General features: G+C 39.4%; 1 protein-coding gene across 4 annotated transcripts in view; it reads left to right on the forward strand.

Moving 5' to 3' along the window:
* The window catches only part of LOC139758827 (zinc finger MYM-type protein 3-like), a 104,840-nt gene that overhangs the window by 33,917 nt on the left and 45,371 nt on the right, over nt 1–25,552 (forward strand). For 3 of the 4 annotated variants that reach the window (XM_071680661.1, XM_071680663.1, XM_071680664.1), the window contains one exon: nt 12,578–12,828. In XM_071680661.1, coding sequence (XP_071536762.1) covers nt 12,578–12,828 — 251 coding nt within the window. The remainder of the gene's footprint in view (nt 1–12,577; nt 12,829–25,552) is intronic. The other variant, XM_071680662.1, reaches the window with a different exon arrangement.

A 25,552-nucleotide genomic window follows, 5' to 3' on the forward strand; every position in this document is an offset into this window, starting at 1 on the left:
TTCTCAAAGTATGCCTTTGAGGGAGACTATTATGATCTGTTCAACAGTTTTTGAGAGACAGAAACTTAAAGATAAGTGTTGATAATGGGTGTTCTAGAGAATTCCCTCTGGTAGGTGTGACACAGGGCAGTGTCTTGTTACTTGCTACATTGCTGCCATTGATAGTGTTGTATGCACTATCAGATTATCCCCTTTTGTTGAGGATTTGGCTGTCCATTGCACATATCATGAGACTGCTGTAAGACATTTGCAAGCTGAAGATAATAAGTTTACCAGTAAGGCAGATAACTATAGTTTTACTTTTTAAATTGCCTTAGTTTTCAACTGATGATGTACAGTTCATTACTGTTATTGTCAGTTGAAGATTTAGTGATTCTTTCCCTCATTTGAATTCCCAGTTAATGTTTGAATCCACCACATACCCATAAATGTCACCAGCATTCTCTAACCAGTTACCCCATATACATAATAGAAAATGTGTATATTACAAAAGCTGCCAATTTCTCTTTGAAAGTAAGACACCAATTAAGAAAAATGCAGTTTAGAATAAAGACACAGTTACAAATGAATTTTTGTGCTACTGTGTGCGTTATAACAATTATTCATTTTCTAAATGACTTTTGAGGAATTACATCTTGGTGATTACTTGATTATACTGTGTTTGGGGGGGGGGGCAAGTTTTACTCTCGTGAGGCCCCCATCTCTTGAATGTTGTACCATACAAGTTTTTAGATTTGTGTATGGTGTGTGCTTTAACCTTGTCCTCTTGTCATCTTATCGTCTTCATCCACCATTCTTGCTTAATTTCATGTTATGTCCTGCGGTTGTTTTTCTTTCCCTACATCTCTCAAAGAACTGTTCATTGTCTACATCATTAATATGTTCTTATAACTTTAAAACACCCCTCTCTTCTCTCTTCCAAGGTGGGCAAATATATAGCCCCTAGCCTTTCCTAGTAACTTAATAGGAAAATCATTCTGAGTTTATATGTTTCTTTATGTAGACTGAAACTAGAATGTGGTGGTCAGATATATTTGTTGGTAACTGATGCCATTAAAAAAATTTTGTCTTTAATCTTGGTATTAGTGTTTACACATGAGCATTCAGAACCTCTGAAATTGGAAGTCTGTATGCCTATCTGGCAAGCTTCCTATGAATTTATGGCTTGAAGAACTTTGCCTTAGGTATCTCTTTAGGCTTAATTTCACATCTTGTAACCATAACATTACATTGTTGCTGCAAAGATGACAGAGATATTTGATCAACCTCCAAAGATCTCCAAAACCTTTTTATGTAAGAATGAAAAATGCCATCAGTGATGTGATATTGGTTTAGGCAAAAACTCAATTGGATGAGTAGGTTTGGTGAGTTCCTTTCAGTAAAGCTCCTTAAGATCAAACTTAGCAATAACTGCATAAAATCAAGGAAAAGCAACATTGCTTCTAAGATAGATAGTTAATTTCTCTGGTATGTTACAGTTCATGCAAACAGAATGAAATTATTTGCTGATGGGCCAAAATGTCCTGAGGGTATAGGTTTTGCTGTAATCATTGAAAAAGAATATCAGAACTATCAAAAGAATGTTTCTTTAAAGTCCACCTTGATTCCTAAAGTTCACTACAAGCTGTATCACATTTATGTTCATTGCATCTCATAGTTCGAGACGACTAAGACTGGATTGTAAGAATTCACTCAAAGCATGAGCGTATAGAATTCTGCTCTTCTGAACATTGTGTTAGTGGTAATCAAATAGCTGATATTGAGGTTAAAGCAGGGTGTATGTACCAATCTATACATGTTATACTTAACAGGGATTTTATGGGCAGATTGATTAATTATGGTAGCTTACTAGTTATGGGAAGCCAGGTAGAACTGTGAAGCTCAAAGAAAAACAAACTACCAAAGAAAGGTGTTAAGTATGGAGTTCCTCTTTCTACAGGAATTGCAATGCAAGGACGGTTTCTTTGCTGAATGAGTATTGGTCATATGATATTGTCCATGGTCACTTAATGGATAAGAGACATGCTCCAATATATGACGCTCCAATATATGACAGCTGCATTTGCAATATTACCATAGAATGCCAGGAATATAGGAATCTTGGAATGAAATTAAACTATGTAATGATAGTGGAAGAAATTATAGTATTGGAGAAATTAAACATATTAATGTTGATATAAACTGGAGTCAGGTAGGGAGTGCTCATCCTCCTCAAAGGCTCAGACTGGGGTGTCTGAATGTATGTGGATGTAACCAAGATGAGAAGAGAGGAGAGATAGGTAGTATGTTTGAGGAAAGAAACCTGGATGTTCTGGCTTTGAGTGAAACAAAGCTCAAGGGTAAAGGGGAAGAGTGGTTTGGGAAAGTCTTTGGAGTAAAGTCAGGAGTTGTTGAGAGGACAAGAGCTAAAGAAGGGGTAGCACTACTGAAGCAAGCATTGTTGGAGTGTGTGACAGAGTGTAAGAAAGTAAATTCTAGAGTGATGTGGGTAAAACTGAAAGTGGATGAAGAGAGATGGGTGATTATTGGTGCTTATTCACCTGGTCATGAGAAGAAAAATCATGAGAGGCAAGTGTTTTAGGAGCAGTTGAGTGAGTGTGTCAGCAGCTTTGATGCATGAGACCGGGTTTTAGTGATGGTTGATTTAAATGCGAAGGTGAGTAATGTGGCAGTTAAGGGTATGATTGGTGAACATGGGGTATTCAGTGTTGTGAATGAAAATGAAGAGCTTGTGGATTTGTGTGCTGAAAAAATAATGGTGATTGGGAATGCTTTTTTTGAAAAGAGAGATATGTATAATATTAGGTATGTGAGTAGGAGTTGATGGTCAAAGGGCTTTATTGGATTATGTGTTAATTGATAGGCATGTTAAAAAGAGACTTTTGGGTGTTGATGTGCTGAGAGGGGCAGCTGGAGAGATGTCTTGTGGAGACAAGGGTGAAGATTTATAGAGGTTTTCAAAAAGAAGAGAAAATGTTGGGGAGAAGAGAGTGGTGAAAGTAAGTGAGCTTGGAAAGGAGAATTGTGTGAAGTACCAGGAGAGATTGAGTGTAGAATGATAAAATGTGAGAGCAAATGACGTGAGGGGAGTGGGTGAAGAATGGAGTGTATTTAGGGAAGCAGTGATGGTATGTGCAAAAGATGCTTGTGGCATGAGAAAGGTGGGAGGTGGGCAGAAGTAAAGTTGTTAGTGAAAGAAAAAAGAGAGGCATTTGGACAATATTTGCAAGGAAATAGTGCAAATGACTTGGAGATGTATAAAAGAAAGTGGCAGGAGGTCAAGAGAAAGCTGCAAGGGTTGAAAAAGAGGGCAAATGAGAGTTAGGGTAAGAGAGTATCATAAACTTTAGGGAAAATAAAAAGATGTTTTGGAAGGAGGTAAATAACGTGTGTGATGAGAACAAACGGGAATGTCGGTCAAGAGGGCAAGTGGGGAAGAAATAACAGGTTGTAATGAAGTGAGAAGGAGATGGAGTGAGTATTTTGAAAGTTTGTTGAATGTGTTTGATGATAAAGTGGCAGATATAGGGTCTTTTGGTCAGGATGGTTTGTGAAGTGAAAGGGTCAGGGAGAATGGTTGGATTAAGAGAGAAGAGGTATTGAAAGCTTTGTAGATGCTGAAAGGCAGTGGGTTTGGAAGGTATTACAGTAAAATTTATTAAGAATGGGGTTGACTTTGTTGTTGATTGGTTGGTAAGGTTATTCATTGTATGAATGGATCATGGTGAAGTGCCTGAGGATTGGCAAAATGCATGCATAGTGCCATTGTACAATGGCAAAGGGGATAAAGGTGAGTGTTCACACTACAGAGGCATAAGTTTGTTGGGTATTCCTGGGAAATTAAATGGGAGGGTATTGATTGAGAGGGTGAAGGCATGTACAGAGCATCAGATTGGGGAAGAGCAGTGTGGTTTCAGAGGATGTAGAGAATATGTGGATCAGTTGTTTAGTCTGAAGAATGTGTGAGAAATACTTAGAAAAACAGATGGATTTGTATGTAGCATTTATGGATCTGGAGAAGCCATATGATAGGGTAGATTGATATGCTTTGTGGAAGATCTTAAGAGTGTATGGTGAGGGAGGTAAGTTGCTAGAAGCAGTGAAAAGTTTTATCAAGGATATAAGGCATGTGTACGAGTAGGAAGAGAGGAGAGTGATTGGTTCCCAGTGAATGGCGGTCTGTGGCAGGGGTGTGTGATGTCTTTGTGTTGTTTAATTTGTTTATGGATGGGGTTGTTAGAGAGGTAAATGCAGGAGTTTTGGCTAGAGGGGTGATTATGCTGTCTATTGGAGATGAGAGGGCTTGAGAAGTGGGGCTTGAGAAGTGAGTCAGTTGTTCACTGATAGTACAGCTGTAGTGGCTGATTTGAGTGAGAATCTGCACAAGTTGGTGACTAAGTTTGGTAGTGTGAAAGGAGAAAGTTGAGAGTAAATGTGAATAAGATCAAGGTTATTAGGTTCAGTAGGATTAAGGGACAAGTTAACTGGGATGGAAGTTTGAGTGGAGAAAAATTGGATGAAGTGAAGTGTTTTAGATATCTGGGAGTGGACTTAGCAGCAAGTGGAACCATTTAAGTGGAAGTGAGTCACAGGGTGGGGGAGGGGGAGAAGGTTCTAGGAGTGATGAAGAATGTGTGGGTGGAGAAAATGTTATCGCAGAGAGGAAAAATGGGATGTTTAAAGAAATAGTAGTTCCAACAATGTTATATGGTTTTGAGGCTTGGGCTATAGATTGAGTTGTATGGAGGAGGGTGGATAATTTGGAAATGAAATGTTTGAGGACAACATGTGGTGTGAGGTAGTTTGATTGAGTAAGTAATGAAAGGGTAAGATAGATGTGTGGAAATAAAAAGAGTGTGGTTGAGAGAGCAGAAGAGGATGTGTTGAAATGGTTTGGTCACATGCAGAGAATGAGTGAGGAAAGATTGACAAAGAGGATATATGTATCAGAGGTGGAGGGAACAAGGAGAAGCAGGAGACCAGATTGAAGATGGAATGATGGAGTGAGAAAGATTTTGAGCGATTGGGGCCTGAACATACAGGAGGTGGTATACCAGAGTCGACGTGCTGTCAATGGACTGAACTAGGGCATGTGAAACGTCTGGGGTAAACCATGGAAAGGTCTGTAGGGCCTGGATGTGGATAGGGAGCTGTGGTTTTGGTGCATTACACATGACAGCTAGAGACTGAGTGTGAACGAATGTGGCCTTTTTTGTCTGTTTTCCTGGCGCTACCTCATTGAAGCAGGGGGTAGCGATGCTGTTTCCTGTAGGGCAGGGTAGCGCCACAAATGGATGAAGGCAAATATAAATATGTACACATGTGTATATTCCTATGAGTCCACAAGGAAAGTGAAACACGATAATTTCCCAAGTGCACTTTCGTGTAATAATCACATCATCGGGGTAGACACGAGTGAAATATAACAGTCAGTTGATTTATAATGAAGACGTAGCTAGGATGCCATTTGGTAAACATGTGATTGTCCAAGACAGACAACAAGCGTATCATAAACTTACTATGTGGACAAGAAGGTACAGTGTTTACAAATCTTTAAAACAATAAAGTTATCCAATTTGTATAGACCATCAGTAATATTAAGATTATAATTCTTTGTGTATTTCATAATAGAAGGTTCATTGATATTTCTCATGGATCTGGAGTTATAGTTAATAACAGATGGCATTACTCCAGTCAGTACAATGATCATAGTTTTTAACGTGATTAAACAAGGCATTTGATTTTTGTCCCGTTCTTATACTATATTTATGTTGCTTAAGTCTAACAAAGATCCTTACCAGTCTGCCAAACATAAAACTTATCACAATTTTTACATAGCACTTTATGGATGCACCTAGGAGAATTATCTGGTGAGTTCCTGATTAAGATATTTGTTATAGTATTATTGTTGCTGAAGGCAACATTTACATTATAGGATTTAAAAACAATATGGGAAGTAAAGTAAAATTATTATTAAAAGGGAGGACTAAAAGATTTTTGGTGTCAATGGGAGGTTTAGGAGGAGAATTTTTTTTTTTTTTTTTTTTTTTGTCGCTGTCTCCCGCGTTTGCGAGGTAGCGCAAGGAAACAGACGAAAGAAATGGCCCAACCCACCCCCATACACATGTATATACATACGTCCACACACGCAAATATACATACCTACACAGCTTTCCATGGTTTACCCCAGACGCTTCACATGCCCCGATTCAATCCACTGACAGCACGTCAACCCCGGTATACCACATCGCTCCAATTCACTCTATTCCTTGCCCTCCTTTCACCCTCCTGCATGTTTAGGCCCCGATCACACAAAATCTTTTTCACTCCATCTTTCCACGTCCAATTTGGTCTCCCTCTTCTCCTCGTTCCCTCCACCTCCGACACATATATCCTCTTGGTCAATCTTTCCTCACTCATTCTCTCCATGTGCCCAAACCACTTCAAAACACCCTCTTCTGCTCTCTCAACCACGGTCTTTTTATTTCCACACATCTCTCTTACCCTTACGTTACTTACTCGATCAAACCACCTCGCACCACACATTGTCCTCAAACATCTCATTTCCAGCACATCCATCCTCCTGCGCACAACTCTATCCATAGCCCACGCCTCGCAACCATACAACATTGTTGGAACCACTATTCCTTCAAACATACCCATTTTTGCTTTCCGAGATAATGTTCTCGACTTCCCCACATTCTTCAAGGCTCCCAAAATTTTCGCCCCCTCCCCCACCCTATGATCCACTTCCGCTTCCATGGTTCCATCCGCTGCCAGATCCACTCCCAGATATCTAAAACACTTCACTTCCTCCAGTTTTTCTCCATTCAAACTCACCTCCCAATTGACTTGACCCTCACCCCTACTGTACCTAATAACCTTGCTCTTATTCACATTTACTCTTAACTTTCTTCTTTGACACACTTTACCAAACTCAGTCACCAGCTTCTGCAGTTTCTCACATGAATCAGCCACCAGCGCTGTATCATCAGCGAACAACAACTGACTCACTTCCCAAGCTCTCTCATCCCCAACAGACTTCATACTTGCCCCTCTTTCCAAAACTCTTGCATTCACCTCCCTAACAACCCCATCCATAAACAAATTAAACAACCATGGAGACATCACACACCCCTGCCGCAAACCTACATTCACTGAGAACCAATCACTTTCCTCTCTTCCTACACGTACACATGCCTTACATCCTCGATAAAAACTTTTCACTGCTTCTAACAACTTGCCTCCCACACCATATATTCTTAATACCTTCCACAGAGCATCTCTATCAACTCTATCATATGCCTTCTCCAGATCCATAAATGCTACATACAAATCCATTTGCTTTTCTAAGTATTTCTCACATACATTCTTCAAAGCAAACACCTGATCCACACATCCTCTACCACTTCTGAAACCACACTGCTCTTCCCCAATCTGAGGAGAAATATTTGTAAATTTTCATTTGTTGGACAAACACAAAGAACATCATCTACATACCTAAACCAAATTGCATTAGAAGGTAAGATATCCTTTAGTAATTTTGTTTCAAAAAATTCCATATTGAGATTACATAGTACGGGTGAAAGGGGGTTACCCGTTACCATACCAAATTTTTGAGCTTGATAATCTCCATTGAATTGAAATACACAGTCTTTTATGCACAACTTTATCAGTTCACTGAAAACAGAGTTTGAAACAGGTAAATGAATATCATCCAAAACATCAAATAAATATTCTAAAAGGTCATCAACTGGAACTTTTGTGAAAAATGAGGAAACATCAAAGCTAACAAGTTTGAAATCAAAATTAAATTGATTTTGTTAAGCTTGTTAACTAAATCTACATTGTTCATGATATGAGAAAATGATATCATACCCACTAAAGGGTTTAATAAAGAAACTAACTATTTTGACAATTTATATGTGATGGAGCCTACTGAACTCACTATAGGTCTTGCTGGAAAATTTTGTTTATGTATTAGCTTTGATGTTTCCTCACTTATCACAAAAGTTCCAGTTGATGACATTTTAGAGCATTCATTTGATGTTTTGGATGATATTCATTTACCTGTTTCAAAGTTTGTTTTCATTGAACTGATAAAGTTGTGTATAAAAGACTGTGTATTTCAAGTCAGTGGAGATTATTTTATTTCTATTTATTTTGCTTTGTCGCTGTCTCCCGTGTTAGCGAGGTAGCGCAAGGAAACAGACGAAAGAATGGCCCAACCCACCCATATACACATTATACATACACGTCCACACATGCAAATATACATACCTATACATCTCAACGTGTACATATATATACACACCCAGACATATACATATATACACATGTACATGATTCATACTGTCTGCCTTTATTCATTCCCATCACCACCCTGCCACACATGAAATAACAACCCCCTCCGCCCTCATGTGCGCAAGGTAGTGCTAGGAAAAGACAACAAAGGCCACTTTCGTTCACACTCATTCTCCAGCTGTCATGCAATAATGCACCGAAACCACAGCTTCCTTTCTATATCCAGGCCTCACAGAACTTTCCATGGTTTACCCCAGATGCTTCACATGGCCTGGTTCAATCCATTGACAGCACGTTGACCCCATTATACCACATCGTTCCAATTCACTCTATTCCTTGCACGCTTTTCACCCTCCTGCATGTTCAGGCCCCGATCACTCAAAATCTTTTTCACTCCATCTTTCCACCTCCAGTTTGGTCTCCCACTTCTCCTCGTTCCCTCCACCTCTGACACATATATGCTCTTGGTCAATCTTTCCTCACACATTCTCTCCATGTGACCAAACCATTTCAAAACACATCTTCTGCTCTCTCAACCCTCTTATTACTTACCCTATTATTACTTAATCAAACCACCTCACACCACATATTGTCCTCAAACATCTCATTTCCAGCACATCCACCCTCCTCCGCGCAACTCTATCCATAGCCCATGCCTCGCAACCATATAACATTGTTGGAACCACTATTCCGTTAAACATACTCATTTTGCTTTCCGAGATAATGTTCTCGATTTCCACACATTCTTCAACGCTCCCAGAACTTTCGCCCCCTCCCCAATCCTCTGACTCACTTCCGCTTCCATGGTTCCATCCGCTGCCAAATCCACTCCCAGATATCTAAAACACTTTACTTCCTCCAGTTTTTCTCCATTCAAACTTACCTCCCAATTGACTTGTCTCTCAACCCTACTGTACCTAATAACCTTGCTCTTATTCACATTTACTCTCAGCTTTCTTCTTTCACACACTTTACCAAACTCAGTCACCAGCTTCTGCAGTTTCTCACCTGAATCAGCCACCAGCGCTGTATCATCAGCGAACAACAACTGACTCACTTCCCAAGCTCTCTCAACCACAACAGACTGCATACTTGCCCCTCTTTTCAAACCTCTTGCATTCACCTCCCTAACAACCCCATCCATAAACAAATTAAACAACCATGGAGACATCACTTACACCTGCCGCAAACCTACATTCACTGAGAACCAATCACTTTCCTCTCTTCATGCACGAACACATGCCTTACATCCTCGATAAAAACTTTTCACTGCTTCTAACAACTTTCCTCCCACACCATATGTTCTTAATACCTTCCACAGAGCATCTCTATCAACTCTTATCGTATGCCTTCTCCAGATCCATGAATGCTACATACAAATCCAAAAGTTTGGTATGTACTAAGTAATCTTTATATGGAATTTTTTGAAACAAAATTACTAAAGGATATCTTACCTTCTAATGCAATTTGGTTTAGGTATGTAGATGACATTCTTTGTGTTTGGCCAAGAAATGAAATTTTACAAATATTTCTCCTCTTACTTAACAATTTAGTACCTTACATCAAATTTACTGTAGAAAATGAAAATAATGGTATGTTACCATTTTTAGATTGCATGATCCATAGGCAAGGAAACAAGTTTAAGTTTAGCATATACAGAAAACCTACCAATATATGCTCCTATATCCATTGTTACTCAATTCAACATGACAGAGTTGAATTATCATCATTTCAATCTGTTTCTCAGGATATTATGAATTTGCAGTCCAGAGTATATTGATGATGAGTTTGAGAAATTATATTCCATTGGATTTAAGTTAAAGTACCCTAGATCTTTCATTGATAAATCCCTAAGTTAGCAAAGAGTCGAGTCCAAACCTCCCATTGACACCAAAAGTCTTTTAGTTCTCCCTTTTAATAATAATTTTACTTTACTTCCCATATTGCTTGAATCCTATAATGTAAATGTTGCCTTCAGCAACAGTAATAGAATAAAGAAGATCAGGAACTCACCAGAAAATCCTGGGTGCATCTATAAAGTGCCATGCAGAAATTGTGATAAGTTTTATGTTAGGCAGACTGGTAAGGACCTTTCTGTTAGACTTACGCAACATAAATGTAGTATAAGAATGGGACAAGAATCAAATGCCTTGTTTAATCACATTAAGAACTATGATCATTGTATTGAGTGGAGTAATGCCATCTCATTTATTAACTCTAACTCCAGTACCACGAGAAATATCATTAAATCATCTATTGTTAAGTACACAAAGAATTATAATCTTAACATTAGTGATGGTCTATACGAATTGGATAAACTTATTGTTTTAAAGATTTGTAATTAATTCACCTTCTTGTCCACATAGTAAGTTTATGATATGCTTGTTGTCTGGACTATCACATGTTTACCAATTGGGAACCGTGCTGCGTCTCTACATTTTATATCAACTGACTGTTATATTTCTCTCTTGTGTCTCTCCCAATGATGTGATTATTACACGAAAGTGCACTTGGGAACTTATTGTGTTTCATTTTTCCTGTGGACTCGTAGGAATACACTTATTCACGCAAAATTATGATCCTTTCCAATGTGTGTATATGTCTCAGTATGTATATTTCTTTTCTTTCTTTCAAACTATTCGCCATTTCCCGCATTAGCGAGGTTGCGTTAAGAACAGAGGACTGGGCCTTTGAGGGAATATCCTCACCTGGCCCCCTTCTCTGTTCCCCCTTGGTCTTGCCATTTTTGACATATATATATATATATCCTCTTAGCCTCAAGTCATTCAGCCTTTGCATATGTTAAAACTATTTCAGCACACTCCAGTCAGCTCTCTCAATCATAATCTGCTTACTACCACACCTTTCTCTTACACTTTCATTTCTTACTTGATCAAACCATCTCACACCACATAATGTCCCCAGGCATTTCGTTTCCAATATGTCCACCCTCTTCAGTTCTTTTGCATTGAGAGCCCAATCCTCATATTCCTACAAGTTTTTCTGGGACATTTTTAAGTCATAGCTATCAAAGAGGGAGCCAGCATCAAATTAGAGTTTTGGGATCCAATTGGACAGTACTGGGTAGCTTGGTAATGTTCTTGGCTATTCTGAGATACAATACATTACTAAGACCCTGTTGTTGTGGAATCGATATCCTTAGAGTTTCTGCTCTAGATTTTCTTATGACAAGAATAATGCCAGTAGCAACATTGCCTCTTAAATGTTCTACTGAGCCCTTTGATAAATTTTTTCAAGCTATATGTAGAGTAGATTGTGATAATGTTTTCTGAGGAAACATGTAGCTTCTTCGTACTAGGTTCATTTAAGACCAATCAGAGGTCCTGGATCTTTATCTTTGTCCTCTACTTTCAGGATCAAGATGATAAATTGTTAATACTCATAATCATGCAACATTTGGACAAAATTACCCTTGGTAAAGGGTAATCCAAACTAAGCATTTCTTTATTTATGAAACTTATAAAGTAGGAAAAATCCTGTATATTATGATCTTTGAAAAATTTCTCAGTCAAAACATCTTTCTTTCCAGTTAAAACTAAAAGCCTTTTCCAGCAAGGGTACCTTTAAATGGTTCTAGCAGTAGAATCTTGTTCCATTGAATGGCAACTGCCCTGACCTTTACAGAAAGCTTCTTGTTGAATAAGCTTAACAGAGGGAACTTTGACATTTAAAGATATATATATATATGGACCTGGTTGACTTCCATAATCTGGCTTCGAAAGTGCCACTATTAAAGGAGAGTGTGAACTGGGAGACAAGTCATCAATGAGAGTATAGCTTTCTCTGTTCTGTTTCTTGGGTTTTTCCGCATGTACCTCATCATAGGGGAGAAAGTATGTATATGTATGTATATATGTTGATATGTATGTATATATGTATATGTTGATATATATATATGTATTTATATGTGTGTGTATAGGGCATTTATGTATTTCTATGTGTATATGAGTGGATGGGCCATTCTTCATCCGTTTCCTGGAGCTACCTTGCTGATGTGGGAAATGGGAGTTAAGTATGATATTCACATAAATGAAATGTAAACAGATATATGTATGTATTACTGTATGAATAGTTTGATTTCTAAAAAAAAGACCTTGGTCAAAAGCAATGAATAACTACCAGGTTATAGTGCTTTACAAATTCCACAAAATCAAATAAGATGTTTTGGAAAAGTATGACAGACATTATTTGCTTGTATAGCTAAAGTAAATTGATATATGTTTTCCCTGAGACAGTATGTTCTTGTTGTCAGCAGATGATGTAGAAGCCTCATCAAACTGCAGCTCACTCCCAAATGACATTGATTCCCAGAATGAAAATAAAGGTAAACGACAAATATCCAGTGGTAATTCAGGAAGACCTAGGAAAAGACTCAGACGAGGTGACAGCAATGACTCTCAATCAGTGTCTGATCCTGATGATCCAGATCCAGATCCAGAACCTGAACCAGATCCTGACCCAGAACCTCTCCTGGGAGAAGAGTTTCAGGGCCCATATCTTAATGTAAGTACTAGTCAGATATGAGACCATCTATTGCATTTTTATCATGGATTGTATAACTGTTGCATAGCATTGAGTATGAGTTCATATTTGTATCTTTTTCTCCTTACTGCCTTAGCATTTTTCACTTCAGATGTGTTTTGCAGTACTTGATATGTTTGTTTATGACACTGAACCAGCATTAATGACTCATGCAAATTAGGTAAGTATGGGGGGGTCCTCGCTGAATGATAGGGTTACGTTCTTGTTGATCTGTCATTCTAGCAGAACGTTGTTGTATGAGTTATTAGAAACCATGTTATAAGGGTGGTTATGTTCTAGACCAAAAGTTTCTCCAATCCGATTCTCGTGTAGACTACACCTGAAACAGATTACCATTAGAATTTGTGATTCAGCAGCTGTTGCTATTGATTTTTACTGAGAATGCTAGTGATGTGGGCTTGATGCATATGGTGATGATGGAGTGAATGGTTTGCCAAGCCTTCTTAAGTAAGTTTATCCATTTTAGTATGTGACATGCTTGTTGATGCATTTGGTCATTATATTACCTTTTTGATTTTTACTAAGTTAGGTAGATCTCACTTATACTACACAGTAAGAATATGAAAACTTATTCCTTGTAAGATTCCAGTCAGTGGCTGGAGTACAATAGAAATCGAATGTTATTTTGCTTTGATATCACAATAAAAGGCATTATAACTGAAAAATTTACATCAAGCTTAAATATTTTGTTATCAGTTAACAAGAATGCTAAAAAAAGAATATATAATTTTCCTCAAATCCATTGCTATCTCAGAAACTTAATGTTGTTCTATGAAATTTTACCCTATTTCTTGGATTTTGCTATTGCAAAATGTTTCTCTGTGAACCATCATTCTACTGGGGTTGCTTGTATTCATTTTGTCATAAAAGGTGACATTTGACTTGATTATAGTATGCATGATTATTTTTAACCCTGGATCTGAATATTTCTTGTTTATGTTTTTTGTATAAGTACATGTGCTTATGCATTAATATTCAGGTTGTAGCTACAGTTGGTAAATGCAATTTTTAATGGGGATGTGATCTTTTGATCCATTACTGAATTTCTGTAATGTCTGTGAATAAATATAATGTTCTGATGTTTCAGTCTCACCCTGAAAATATCAGAAGCTATTTTCTCAGAGTTTCATCCGATCATCTAGATACCTTAATGAATGCATCACACTTCTTCCTAATTTCTTCCTTTGTTTTCCCATAATTATCCCTGGGAATAGGGTAAAAATAATACTTCCAATGTATTCCCTTCATGTCATTGATGGTGACTTAAGAGGGGCAGGAGTATGGGGTTGGAAACCCTCCCCTTCTTGTAAATCAGTTAAGTTGGAAGTAAGGAGTGCTCATCTGTCGCAATATGTTTGGATGTAACCAAGATGAAAAGAAAGTTAGTTAGTATACTTGAGGAAAGGGACCTGGAAGTTCTATCTGTGAGTGAAACAGAGCCTAAAGGTAAGGGGAAAAGAATTGTTTAAGAATGCTTAGGGGTAAAGTATGAGGTTAATGTGAGGACAAAAGCTAATTAAGGGGTTACACTTCTGCTAAAGCAGGAGTGGTAGGAATGTGTGAAAGAGTGTAAGGAAGTGATCTCTGGACTAATTTGGGTAAAAATTGAAGTGGATTAGGAGAAATGAGTGATTATTAGTGCTTTTGAGCCTGATCGTGAAAAGAATGATGAAGAGAGATGAGTATTTTGGTTGCAGTTGAGTGAGTGTATCAGCAGTTTGGATGTGAGAGATTGGGTATTAAGGATGGGTAATTTGAATGTGCAAATGGTTAATGTGGCAATTGAAGTTGTAATTTAGTGGCCTGAGTTATTCAATCAGGTGAATGGAAATGGTGAACAGTTTGTGGATTTGTACTGAAAAAAGGCTGATGATAAGGAATACATGGTTTAAGCCATTTACAGTGGGACTGTACACTGTAACATCATACTTTATTTAGGTTAACTGTGGGATTTAATGATAGCAGCATCTATTTAATGATGAAAGTGAGGGTATAATTTTGTATAGGTTTTCAGAAAAGAAGAAATTATATGGGTGAGGGTGGTAAGAGTGAGCTTAGAAAACAGACTTGTGTGAAGAAAACCAAGAGAGATTGAGTGAAGAACAGAAAAATGTGGAAGTAAACAAGGCTAGGGGAGTTGATAAGGAAAGGTTGATATTTAAGAAGTGCTGGAATGTGTGAAAGAAGAGTGTGTCATGTGGAAGGTGGGAGATGGGCAAATACAAAGAGGTTAACGAGTGGTTGGATGACAAAGTAAAGTTGCTAATGAAACAGGAAAGAGGTCTATGAATGGTACTTATGGGGAAGTAATGTGAATGACAGGGAGATGTACAAGAGAAAGAGAAAGGAGGTGAAGAGGAAGGTGCAGGAGCTGGAAATGAGAGCAATTGAGAGTTAGATTGAGTGAGCATCAGTAAACACCAGTAAGATTAGGAAAATGTTTTGGAAGAGGTTAATAGCATGAGAAAATCAAGGAAACAAATGGGAACATGGGTGAAGGGCAAATGGGGAAGTGATGAGGTGAAGTGGGGATGGAATGACCTCTTGAAGAATTGTTGAGGGTGCTTGATGAAAGGGAACAGATGCAGGGTATTTGGGTTGGTGAGGTATGTGGAGTGAGAGTCATGGTAAATTGTTTGGTGAGAAGAGGTGGTAAAAGCCTTGCATAAGATGAAATGTGGCAAGATGGCTTGAATGGATGGTATTGTTGGTGAATTTCTTTAGAAAAGGGATGGCTGTGTTGTAGAGTTGTTAGGATTTTCAGTGTATGGATCATGGTGATGTGCCTGAAGATTGCCAGAATGCATGTATAGTGCCATTGTATAAAGGTAAGGGGGACAAAGATGAGTGTTGGAATTACAGAAGTATAAGTTTGGTAAGTGTACTTGTTAAGTTGTGTGGAAGAGTGGTGATTGAGAGGATGCTAGCATGTGCAGACCATCAGATTAGGGAGGAATGGTGTGGTGTCAGGAATGGTAGTGTGGATCAATTGCTTGCTGTGAAAAATTTTCTTTTCTTATATATTTTTGCTGTTTCCTGTCTTCATGAGCTAGTTCTGGGAATGGTTGAAGAAAAAGCCTCATTTGCTCGCATCCATTCTGTAGCTGTTATGTGCAGTGCAGTGAAACGAAACCCCCCTATCCACAGCCATGCCAGACAGAGCCATTCACTGGTTCCCCCTGGTTGCCTCATATGTCCTGGTTCATTCCGTTAACATCATGCCACTTCCTGTATACCACATCACTCTAATTCACTTAATCCCTCGCATGTCTTTTATCCTCTAGCTTGTTCAGACCTGACACTCAAAATTTTTTCACTCCATCCTTTCATCTCCAGTTTGGTCTCACTCTTCTTGTCCCCTCCACTTTTGACATGTGCTATATTTTGTAGCATATAAGATGCTCTGGTGTTTAAGATGCACCCTTATGCAGCCGTAAATTGGAAAAAAACATGTATAAGGATTTATTGTTTCTTTGATTTACATATATAGAATCCAAAACATATTTCTATAGGATTGAAATATATTTCAATAAAGATAGGTATTGTACTGTTATTCTTGCAACATAAAACTCCTGAAACTTGAACAAAAGTATTCCTTCATTCCTAATGAAAAACAAAAATCCTTTGTTGTCAGGACACAAAAATTCTCCATTTATATTCATGACCATGATTTATTTATTCAGTGAATATTCAGTGTCTTGTATATCAGATGATAAGATAAGTAACAATAAAAAGGAAATTTCATTGGCTTTTATTCAGTTCCAAATGTAGGAAACTCATCACTCATCTTCATCTGCATGATGACTGCTTTGATTGGATGAATTGCCACTTTCCATATATACCTGATAATCCTCTTTTTCACCTATAGCATTGCATGGTCTGTTTCCTACCAGCAATCCAGTGATAACTCCATTGTATCAAAAAAGTTGTTTAAGATCATACACAAGGTACTCAGTGCTTCTGAAAACACTGCGCTGGAGTTGCCCTCTGCCAGTGGCCTGTCTAGGGTGAAGCACAACAGGCTAGGAAGCGGCACTAGAGTCTACCAGTTATGCCAAGGAGTTAAGAGATGAGCGATTGTGGTGATGGCACAATACTGATTTATTAAACACAGAGGTTGTGAGATCCTGTGTCATATATTGGCAGTTGAAATTCACGCTAATACTAATGCCACTATCATATCTGACTTTTGGTGTATTAGAAGCAGGGGACTTTTAGAACACATTTTTTAGAAAAATATGTATATGTTCTGTCAACCTCTCCTCACTTGGTCTCCACATTTCCAGACCATTTCTGCACGCTTTCCTCAGCTCTCTCAACCGTACTCTTTGTATTACCATGCCTCTGTCTAACCTTATCATTACTTACTCAATTAACCCTCCTTACACCACATATTGTCCTTAAACATTTCATATCCAGCACATTCACTCTTCTTACTAGATTCGCATTTGTAGACCATGCTTTGCATCCATACATCATTAGGACTACAGTTCCTTCAAGCATAGCTGTTTTTTCCCTCCCAGACATTGACCTCTTCCCACACATTCTGCGGTGTTCACTCCCCCCACCCACTCTGTGACCCACATCTGCTTCCATGGTACCATTTTCTGCCTTGTCCTCTCCCAGGTGTCTAAAGCACTTAATATCCTCCAAGTTTTTGTCATTCAAACTCGCACCCCAATTAATCTGTCTTTCTCCATAACGAATTCCAACAAACTTGCTTTTATTCAAATTTAATCTCAGCTCACTCCTTTTACACGCTCTTCTAAACTGAGACATCCACTTCTACCATTTTTCACTTGAATCTGCCACCAGACACCTTCACCCCCAACAGACTCCATATCTGCTTCTCTCTCCAAGACTCATCCATAAACAAATCAAACAGCCATGATGATCTTACACCCACCTTCACCTGGAATCACTCTCCCTCTCTTTTTACTCACACAAAGGCCTTCTCTTTATAAAAATTCCTCACTGCTTCTGATAGCTTTCCACTCATACCATATATTTGTAACACCACATACAGTTCATATGTTTTTCTCAAGTATTTCTCACACATTCTTCAAACCAGTGACCTGATTGACATATCCTCTACATTGATGTATCCTCTACCACTCTTGAAATCCACTCTTGAAATCACATTGTTCCTTCCCAATCTGATGCTTTCTACATACCACCACCCTTTCAATTACCACTTGCTAGGTGCACTCAACAAACTTATACCACTGTAATTCAAACACTCATCTTTGTTCCCCCTGCCTTTATAAAGTGGCACAAAACATGCATTCTGCCAACTTTTAGACCTCTCACCTTAATCCGTACATACTCTGAAAATCCTAACAAACCAATCAACAACATGGCCACCCCCTTTCTTAAGAAATTCAAGTGCAACACTGTCTGCTACAGTTGCCTTGCCACATTTTATCATATGCAAGGCTCTCACCACCTCTTTTCACCTGTCCACTTGCCTTCGCATACCTCCCATCCCAAACATCCAGCATCTGCCACCTTATCGTCATACACACTCAGAAGTCCACCCCCTCTTCAACTCATCTCTGCCCCTTTCCACTTCTCCATTTTCCCCCTTCAAAGATGTTTCCAATTGTTCTTTTGTTTTTCCCTCCAAAACTCTGTCTTCTTCTCCATGAAATTTGCTCATCCCAACTCTCATTTCCTCCTCTTTTTTTTTTTTTAGCCCCTACACCTTCCTCTCGACCTGCTGCTATTTTCTTTTGCACATCTCCCAATCTCTTGCACTCCATCCCAGCAAGTACTGCCTCTCTTTTCTCTTCCACTAGCAACTCTACTTTATCCTCTCACCACACAGTACCCTGTTTTACATGCCCAACTCCCACCTTCTACATGACACTCGCATCGCATGTACTTTCCAGCCCTGCTTCCCTAAATACCTCCCATTTTACACTCGATCTCCACTGGTATATCTTCACACAGGTCTTTTTTTCCATGTTCACTCACTTTCAACTCCACTTTCTCACCCTCATATATTCTTTTCCAGAAATCTCTACAAATCTTTACCCTTGCCTTTATCGGTAATGATCTGACATCCCACCAGCTGCCATTCTCAGCACGTTCACATCCAGGAGTCTCTCTTTCTTTTGATGCCTATCAATTAATACATAATCCAGTAATGCCCACTGACAATTTTATCTTTCCTACTCACCCATTAATATTTTTTTGTTTTACTAGGGTGCTCCAGTCATGGAGAAAGGTCCACCTTAAGACTGATGTAGAGGTTAATGAAAGGAAAAAGAAGAGACAAGGGAAAGTATTTAGAAATTTTGGAGGTGAAAAATCTGTCTTTTAAAATGTCCAGTGTCATCATTATAGAGAAAGACATGAGAGGTTAGAGAATTCTAAAGCTTTGTGTTGCAGAGAAAGAAACAGTTGTCAAAATGGCCCACCATTGAATAGCTAAATAGTCATGTGATGCAGCAACTTGCCAAGTATTGTGTGGTGTAGCTGGTGGTGGGGGCATGCAGGCAGCCAGCTCTCGGAAGCTAAAACTTATGTTCCTCTCTCTTATTAAACCAGGTATTTCCAATCACCAATCTTTTTTAGCACATAAATCCACGGGCTGTTTACTATTCATAACCTCATCTACCACATAACTCATTGTTGCATTCAAATCACCCATCGTTAATTCCCGATCTCTTGTATCAAAACTGCTCACACACTCACTTAATTGCTCCCAAAACACATGCACCTCTTCATCATTCATCTTTTGTCCAGGTGTATAAGCACTAATAATCACCTGTTTCTCGTAATCCACCTTTAGTTTTACCCATTTCATCTGGAGTTCGCTTTCTTACACTTTTTCACACATTCCCACACGTGCTTTAACAGAAGTGCTACCTCTTCCTAATCTTTTGCCTTTCACACTGACCCTTGACTTTCCCCCAAGACATTCTCAACCATTCTTCCCCCTTACCCTTAATTTTGGTTGTCTTAGAGCTAGAACATGCAGGTTCCTTTCCTCAAACATATGAAATATCTCTCCGTTATTTTCATCATGGTTACATCCAAACCTGAGCCTTCTAGGAGGAGGAGCACTCCTTTCTTGGCTCCTTTTTCTATCCCAACGTACTGAAATTGGAGGGGGTTTGCCCCTCTTTGCTGCCTTATGTGACACTTAGGGAATGTGTGGAAAGTATTCTTTCTCCCCTGTGAGTGAGAAATTCTTACAGAAACAAGAATTTGTGTTTGGCATTTATGGATATGAAGAAAGCATATGATAAGGTTGATACTGATGATTTGTTGATGTTCTAAATGTATGGTGTGGCACTAAAGCTATTAGAAGTAGTGAGTAGTTTTTATACATAGTAAGGCATGTGTGTGAGTAAGTAGAGAGGAGGGTGAATGGTTCCAGGTGAAGGTAGGTGTATGGCAAGGGTGTGTGCTGTCACCATGGCTATTTGATTTTCATATGGTTAGAGTGGTAAGGGAGGCAATTGCCAGGTTTTAGGAGAGGGGCATCTGAGGATGATGGGGTCTGGGAGGTAAGTTAGTTGTTGCATGCAGATGACATAGCACTGGTGGCAGGTTCGAGGGAGAAACTACTGATGATGATGTTTGGGAGAGGGTGTGAAAGGAGCAAATTGAGAATAAATGAAAATAAAAGCAAGGTTATAAGATTTAGCATTACAAAAATGCAGTTTATTTGCAGTTAGAGTGAATTACTCAAGATACCTGGGAGTGGAAATGGCTGCAATTGGAACCATGATAGTTTGAGGTGAGTCATTGGGTGAATAAGAGGCGAAGGTTTTGGAAGCTTTTTAGGAATGTGTGGAAAGACAGTTATAGTAGCCCCAGTGTTGTTTTATGGATGTGAGGCATGGGTTATTAATGATAATGCATGGAATAGAGTGGATGTGATGGAAATCAGATGTTTGAGGAGGGTTAAACAAGCAGATAATGATAGGATAAGAGCCTGGGGAAACCATGGAAAGGTCTGTAGGGCAAGGTTGTGGATAGGGGGCTGTGGTTTGGGTATATTACACATGACAGCTCGAGAATAGATGTACCCAAATATGGTCTTTTTCTTTGTCAGTTCGTGATGCTACTCTAATGATGTGTGAAACAGCAGACAAATGTGAAAAAATTATAAACATGGTGAACTTTTGTTCTTCCAGTATGAATGAATTGCTAGTGTACTCTCTCATACTGCTGGGACACCCTAAATGTGGAGCAGGCACAATTTTGCATAGTGTCAGGAGAACACATCCACTCTCTCCTGAGGGTTGACCATGACTGACAGTGTTTTTACATGTCTAACTTTCTCTTATACTTTTACATGATAGACATATACAGAGTTAGTGGAAAATAACATGAGGATGTTTAAAGATATTGCACATTTAGTGTTTAAATTTTATGTAAGGAAGATTGGTTGCATTAATGTGTAAGGATATTGAAGGATTTGTGTCTTTATACATAAAATAACCTTACTTTCATACTCACACTTTTTTTTCTTTCATACTCTTGTAGCATACACAGAAACAGCAGTGATTGTGCATAATATGAATATTCTTAAAAGATAATGCTCCATTCATGCTACATGTAAGTGTGAGGAGATTGAGTGGCTGGCATGTATGGGGAAGATAACTGGTGTTTTTCTTTGAAAATGTAACTTATTACCTTTCATCTGTTACACAAACCCTACATACTGTGGGACTACATAAAAAGAAAATCACAAGTGTTATGTAATTCCCACTAAAAACACTGAATTTAGTTATGTCTTCACATTTATTTTGCTCTATAAATGGTCTATCTAATAAATTAGCTCGTCCAATAAGCTGTGTATTTTTTGTGATGTCACCACGTATGCAAATCCTTCAGGTGGTTAGTTGTATACTTACAGTGGTGGTTTTAGCGGTAATGAAGAATGCAAAATTTTTGATAGGTTTAGTAGGGTTGAGGGACAAGTTAATTGAGATGTAAGTTTGAATGGAGAAAGACTGGAGGAAGTGAAGAGTTTTAGATATCTGAGAGTGGACTTAGCAGCGGATGGAACCATGGGAGTGAAAGTGAGTCACAGGATGAAGTGGGGAATAGTGGTTCCCACAATGTTATATGGTTGCAAGGCATGGGCGATTAATGGGGTAGTGCAGAGGAGGGTGGATGTGTTGGAAATGAAATGTCTGAGGACCAGATGTGGTGTGAGGTGGTTTGATCAAGTAAGTAATGAAAGGGTAAGAGAGATTTGTGGTAATAAAAAGAGTGTGGTTGAGAGAGCAGAAGAGGGTGTATTGAAATGGTTTGGTCACATGGAGAGAATGAGTGCGGAAAGATTGACAAAAAGGATATATATGTCAGAGGTGGAGGGAACGAGGAGAAGTTGGAGACCAAATTGGAGGTGGAAGGACGGAGTGAAAAAGATATTGAGCAATGGGGGCCTGAACATTAGAGTAGGGTGAAAGGCATGCGAGGAATAGAAGAAATTGGAACGATGTGGCATACCGGGGTGGACGTGCTGTCAATGGATTGAACCAGGGCATGTGAAGCGTCTGGGGTAAACCATGGAAAGTTTTGTGGGGCCTGGAATGTGGAAAGGGAGCTATGGTTTTGGTGCATTATATATGACAGCTAGAGACTGAGTGTGAATGAATGTGGCCTTTGTTGTCTTTTACTAGCGCTACCTCGCACGCATGCAGTGGAAGGGGGTTCTCATCATATGTGGCGGGATGGCGACGGGAATGAATAAAGGCAGCAAGTATGAAGATGTACTTGTGTATAAATGTATATGTCTTTGTACATATATATATATGTATATGTTGAAATGTATAGGTATGTATATGTGCATGTGTGGACATGTATGTATATACATGTTTATATGGGTGGCTTGGGACATTCTTTCGTCTGTTTCCTTGCGCTACCTCGCTAACGCAGCATCAAAGTATGATAAATAAATAAAAAAAATGTTTTGGAAGGAGGTAAATAAAGTGCGTAAGACAAGGGAGCAAATGGGAATTTCAGTGAAGGGGGTTAATGGGGAGGTGATAACAGTAGTGGTGATGTGGGAAGGAGATGGAGTGAGTATTTTGAAGGTTTGTTGAATGTGTTTGATGATAGAGTGGCAGATATAGGGTGTTTTGGTCGAGGTGGTGTGCAAAGTGAGAGGGTTAGGGAAAATGATTTGGTAAACAGAGAAGAGGTAGTAAAAGCTTTGTGGAAGATGAAAGCCGGCAAGGCAGCAGGTTTGGATGGTATTGCAGTGGACTTTATTAAAAAAGGGGGTGACTGTATTGTTGACTGGTTGGTAAGGTTATTTAATGTATGTATGATTCATGGTGAGGTGCCTGAGGATTGGCGGAATGCTTGCACAGTGCCATTGTACAAAGGCAAAGGGGATAAGAGTGAGTGCTCAAATTACAGAGGTATAAGTTATTTGAGTATTCCTGGTAAATTATATGGGAGGGTATTGATTGAAAGGGTGAAGGCATGTACAGAGCATCAGATTGGGGAAGAGCATTGTGGTTTCAGAAGTGGTAGAGGATGTGTGGATCAGGTGTTTGCTTTGAAGAATGCATGTGAGAAATACTTGGAAAAGCAAATGGATTTGTATGTAGCATTTATGGATCTGGAGAAGGTATATGATAGAGTTGATAGAGATGCTCTGTGGAAGGTATTAAGAATATATGGTGTGGGAGGCAAGCTGTTAGAAGCAGTGAAAAGTTTTTATCGAGGATGTAAGGCATGTGTATGTGTAGGAAGAGAGGAAAGTGATTGGTTCTCAGTGAATGTAGGTTTGTGGCAGGGGTGTGTGATGTCTCCATGGTTGTTTAATTTGTTTATGGATGGGGTTGTTAGGGAGGTGAATGCAAGAGTTTTGGAAAGAGGGGCAAGTATGCAGTCTGTTGTGGATGAGAGAGCTTGGGAAGTGAGTCAGTTGTTGTTCGCTGATGATACAGCGCTGGTGGCTGATTCATGTGAGAAACTGCAGAAGCTGGTGACTGAGTTTGGTAAAGTGTGTGAAAGAAGACAGTTAAGAGTAAATGTGAATAAGAGCAAGGTTATTAGGTACAGTAGGGTTGAGGGTTAAGTCAATTGGGAGGTTAGTTTGATTGGAGAAAAAGTGGAGAATTAAAGTGTTTTAGATATCTGAGAGTAGATCTGGCAGCGGAAGGAACCATGGAAGCGGAAGTGAATCATAGGGTGGGGGAGGGGGCAAAAATTCTGGGAGCCTTGAAGAATGTTTGGAAGTCGAGAACATTATCTCTGGAAAGCAAAAATGGGTATGTTTGAAGGAATAGTGGTTCCAACAGTGTTGGAATACATGGAATAACAACCACCTCCCCCCACATGTGTGCGAGGTAGCGCTAGGAAAAGACAACAAAGGCCACATTCGTTCACACTCAGTCTCTAGCTGTCATGTAATAATGCACCAAAACCACAACTCCCTTTCCACATCCAGGACCCACAGAACTTTCCATGGTTTACCCCAGACGCTTCACATGCCCTGGTTCAATCCATTGACAGCACGTCGACCCCGGTATACCACATCGATCCAATTCACTCTATTCCTTGCACGCCTTTCACCCTCCTGCATGTTCAGGCCCCGATCACTCAAAATCTTTTTCACTCCGTCCTTCCACCTCCAATTTGGTCTCCCACTTCTCCTCGTTCCCTCCACCTCTGACACATATATGCTCTTGGTCAATCTTTCCTCACTCATTCTCTCCATATGACCAAACCATTTCAAAACACCCTCTTCTGCTCTTTCAACAAAACATCCTCTTCTGCTCTCTCAACCACACTCTTTTTATTACCACACATCTCTCTTGCCCTTTCATAACTTACTCAATCAAACCACCTCACACCACATATTGTCCTCAAACATCTCATTTCCAGCACATCCATCCTCCTTCGCACAACTCAATCTATAGCCCATGCCTGGCAACCATATATCATTGTTGGAACCACTGTTCTTTCAAACATACCCATTTTTGCTTTCCGAGATAACGTTCTCGACTTCCACACATTCTTCAACGACCCCAGAACTTTCACCCCCTCCCCCACCGTATGATTCACTTCCGGTTCCATGGTTCCGTCCGCTGCCAAATCCACTCCCAGATATCTAAAACACTTTACTTCCTCCAGTTTTTCTCCATTCAAACTTGCCTCCCAATCGGGAGGTGGAGGGATGGAGTGAACAAAACTTTTAGTGGTCGGGGCCAGAACATGCAGGAGGGTGAAAGGCGTGCAAAGAATAGAGTTAATTAGGAACGATATGGTATACCGGGGTCAACGTGCTGTCAATGGATTGAACAAGGGCATGGGAAGCATCTGGGGTAAAGCATGGAAAGTTTTTAGGGGACTGGATGTGGAAAGGGAGCTGTTGTTTTGGTGCATTGTACATGACAGCTAGAGACTGAGTGTGAATGAATGTGGCCTTTGTTTTCCTTTCCTAGCGCTACCTCGCGCATATGTGGGGGGAGGGGGTTGTCCTTTCAAATGTGGCGGGATGGCGATAGGATTGAATAAAGGCAGCAAGTGTGAATTTTGTACATGTGTATATATGTATATGTCTGTGTACGTATATATATGTATACATTGAAATGTATAGGTATGTATATGTGTGTGTGTGGCCGTGTATGTATATACGGACATTCTCTCCAACACAAAATGTTGGGGTGAAGAGAGTGGTGAGAGTAAGTGAGCTTGGGAGGGT

Source organism: Panulirus ornatus, chromosome 31 (assembly GCF_036320965.1).
Source record: "Panulirus ornatus isolate Po-2019 chromosome 31, ASM3632096v1, whole genome shotgun sequence".
NCBI classification, from domain to species: Eukaryota; Metazoa; Arthropoda; class Malacostraca; order Decapoda; family Palinuridae; genus Panulirus; species Panulirus ornatus.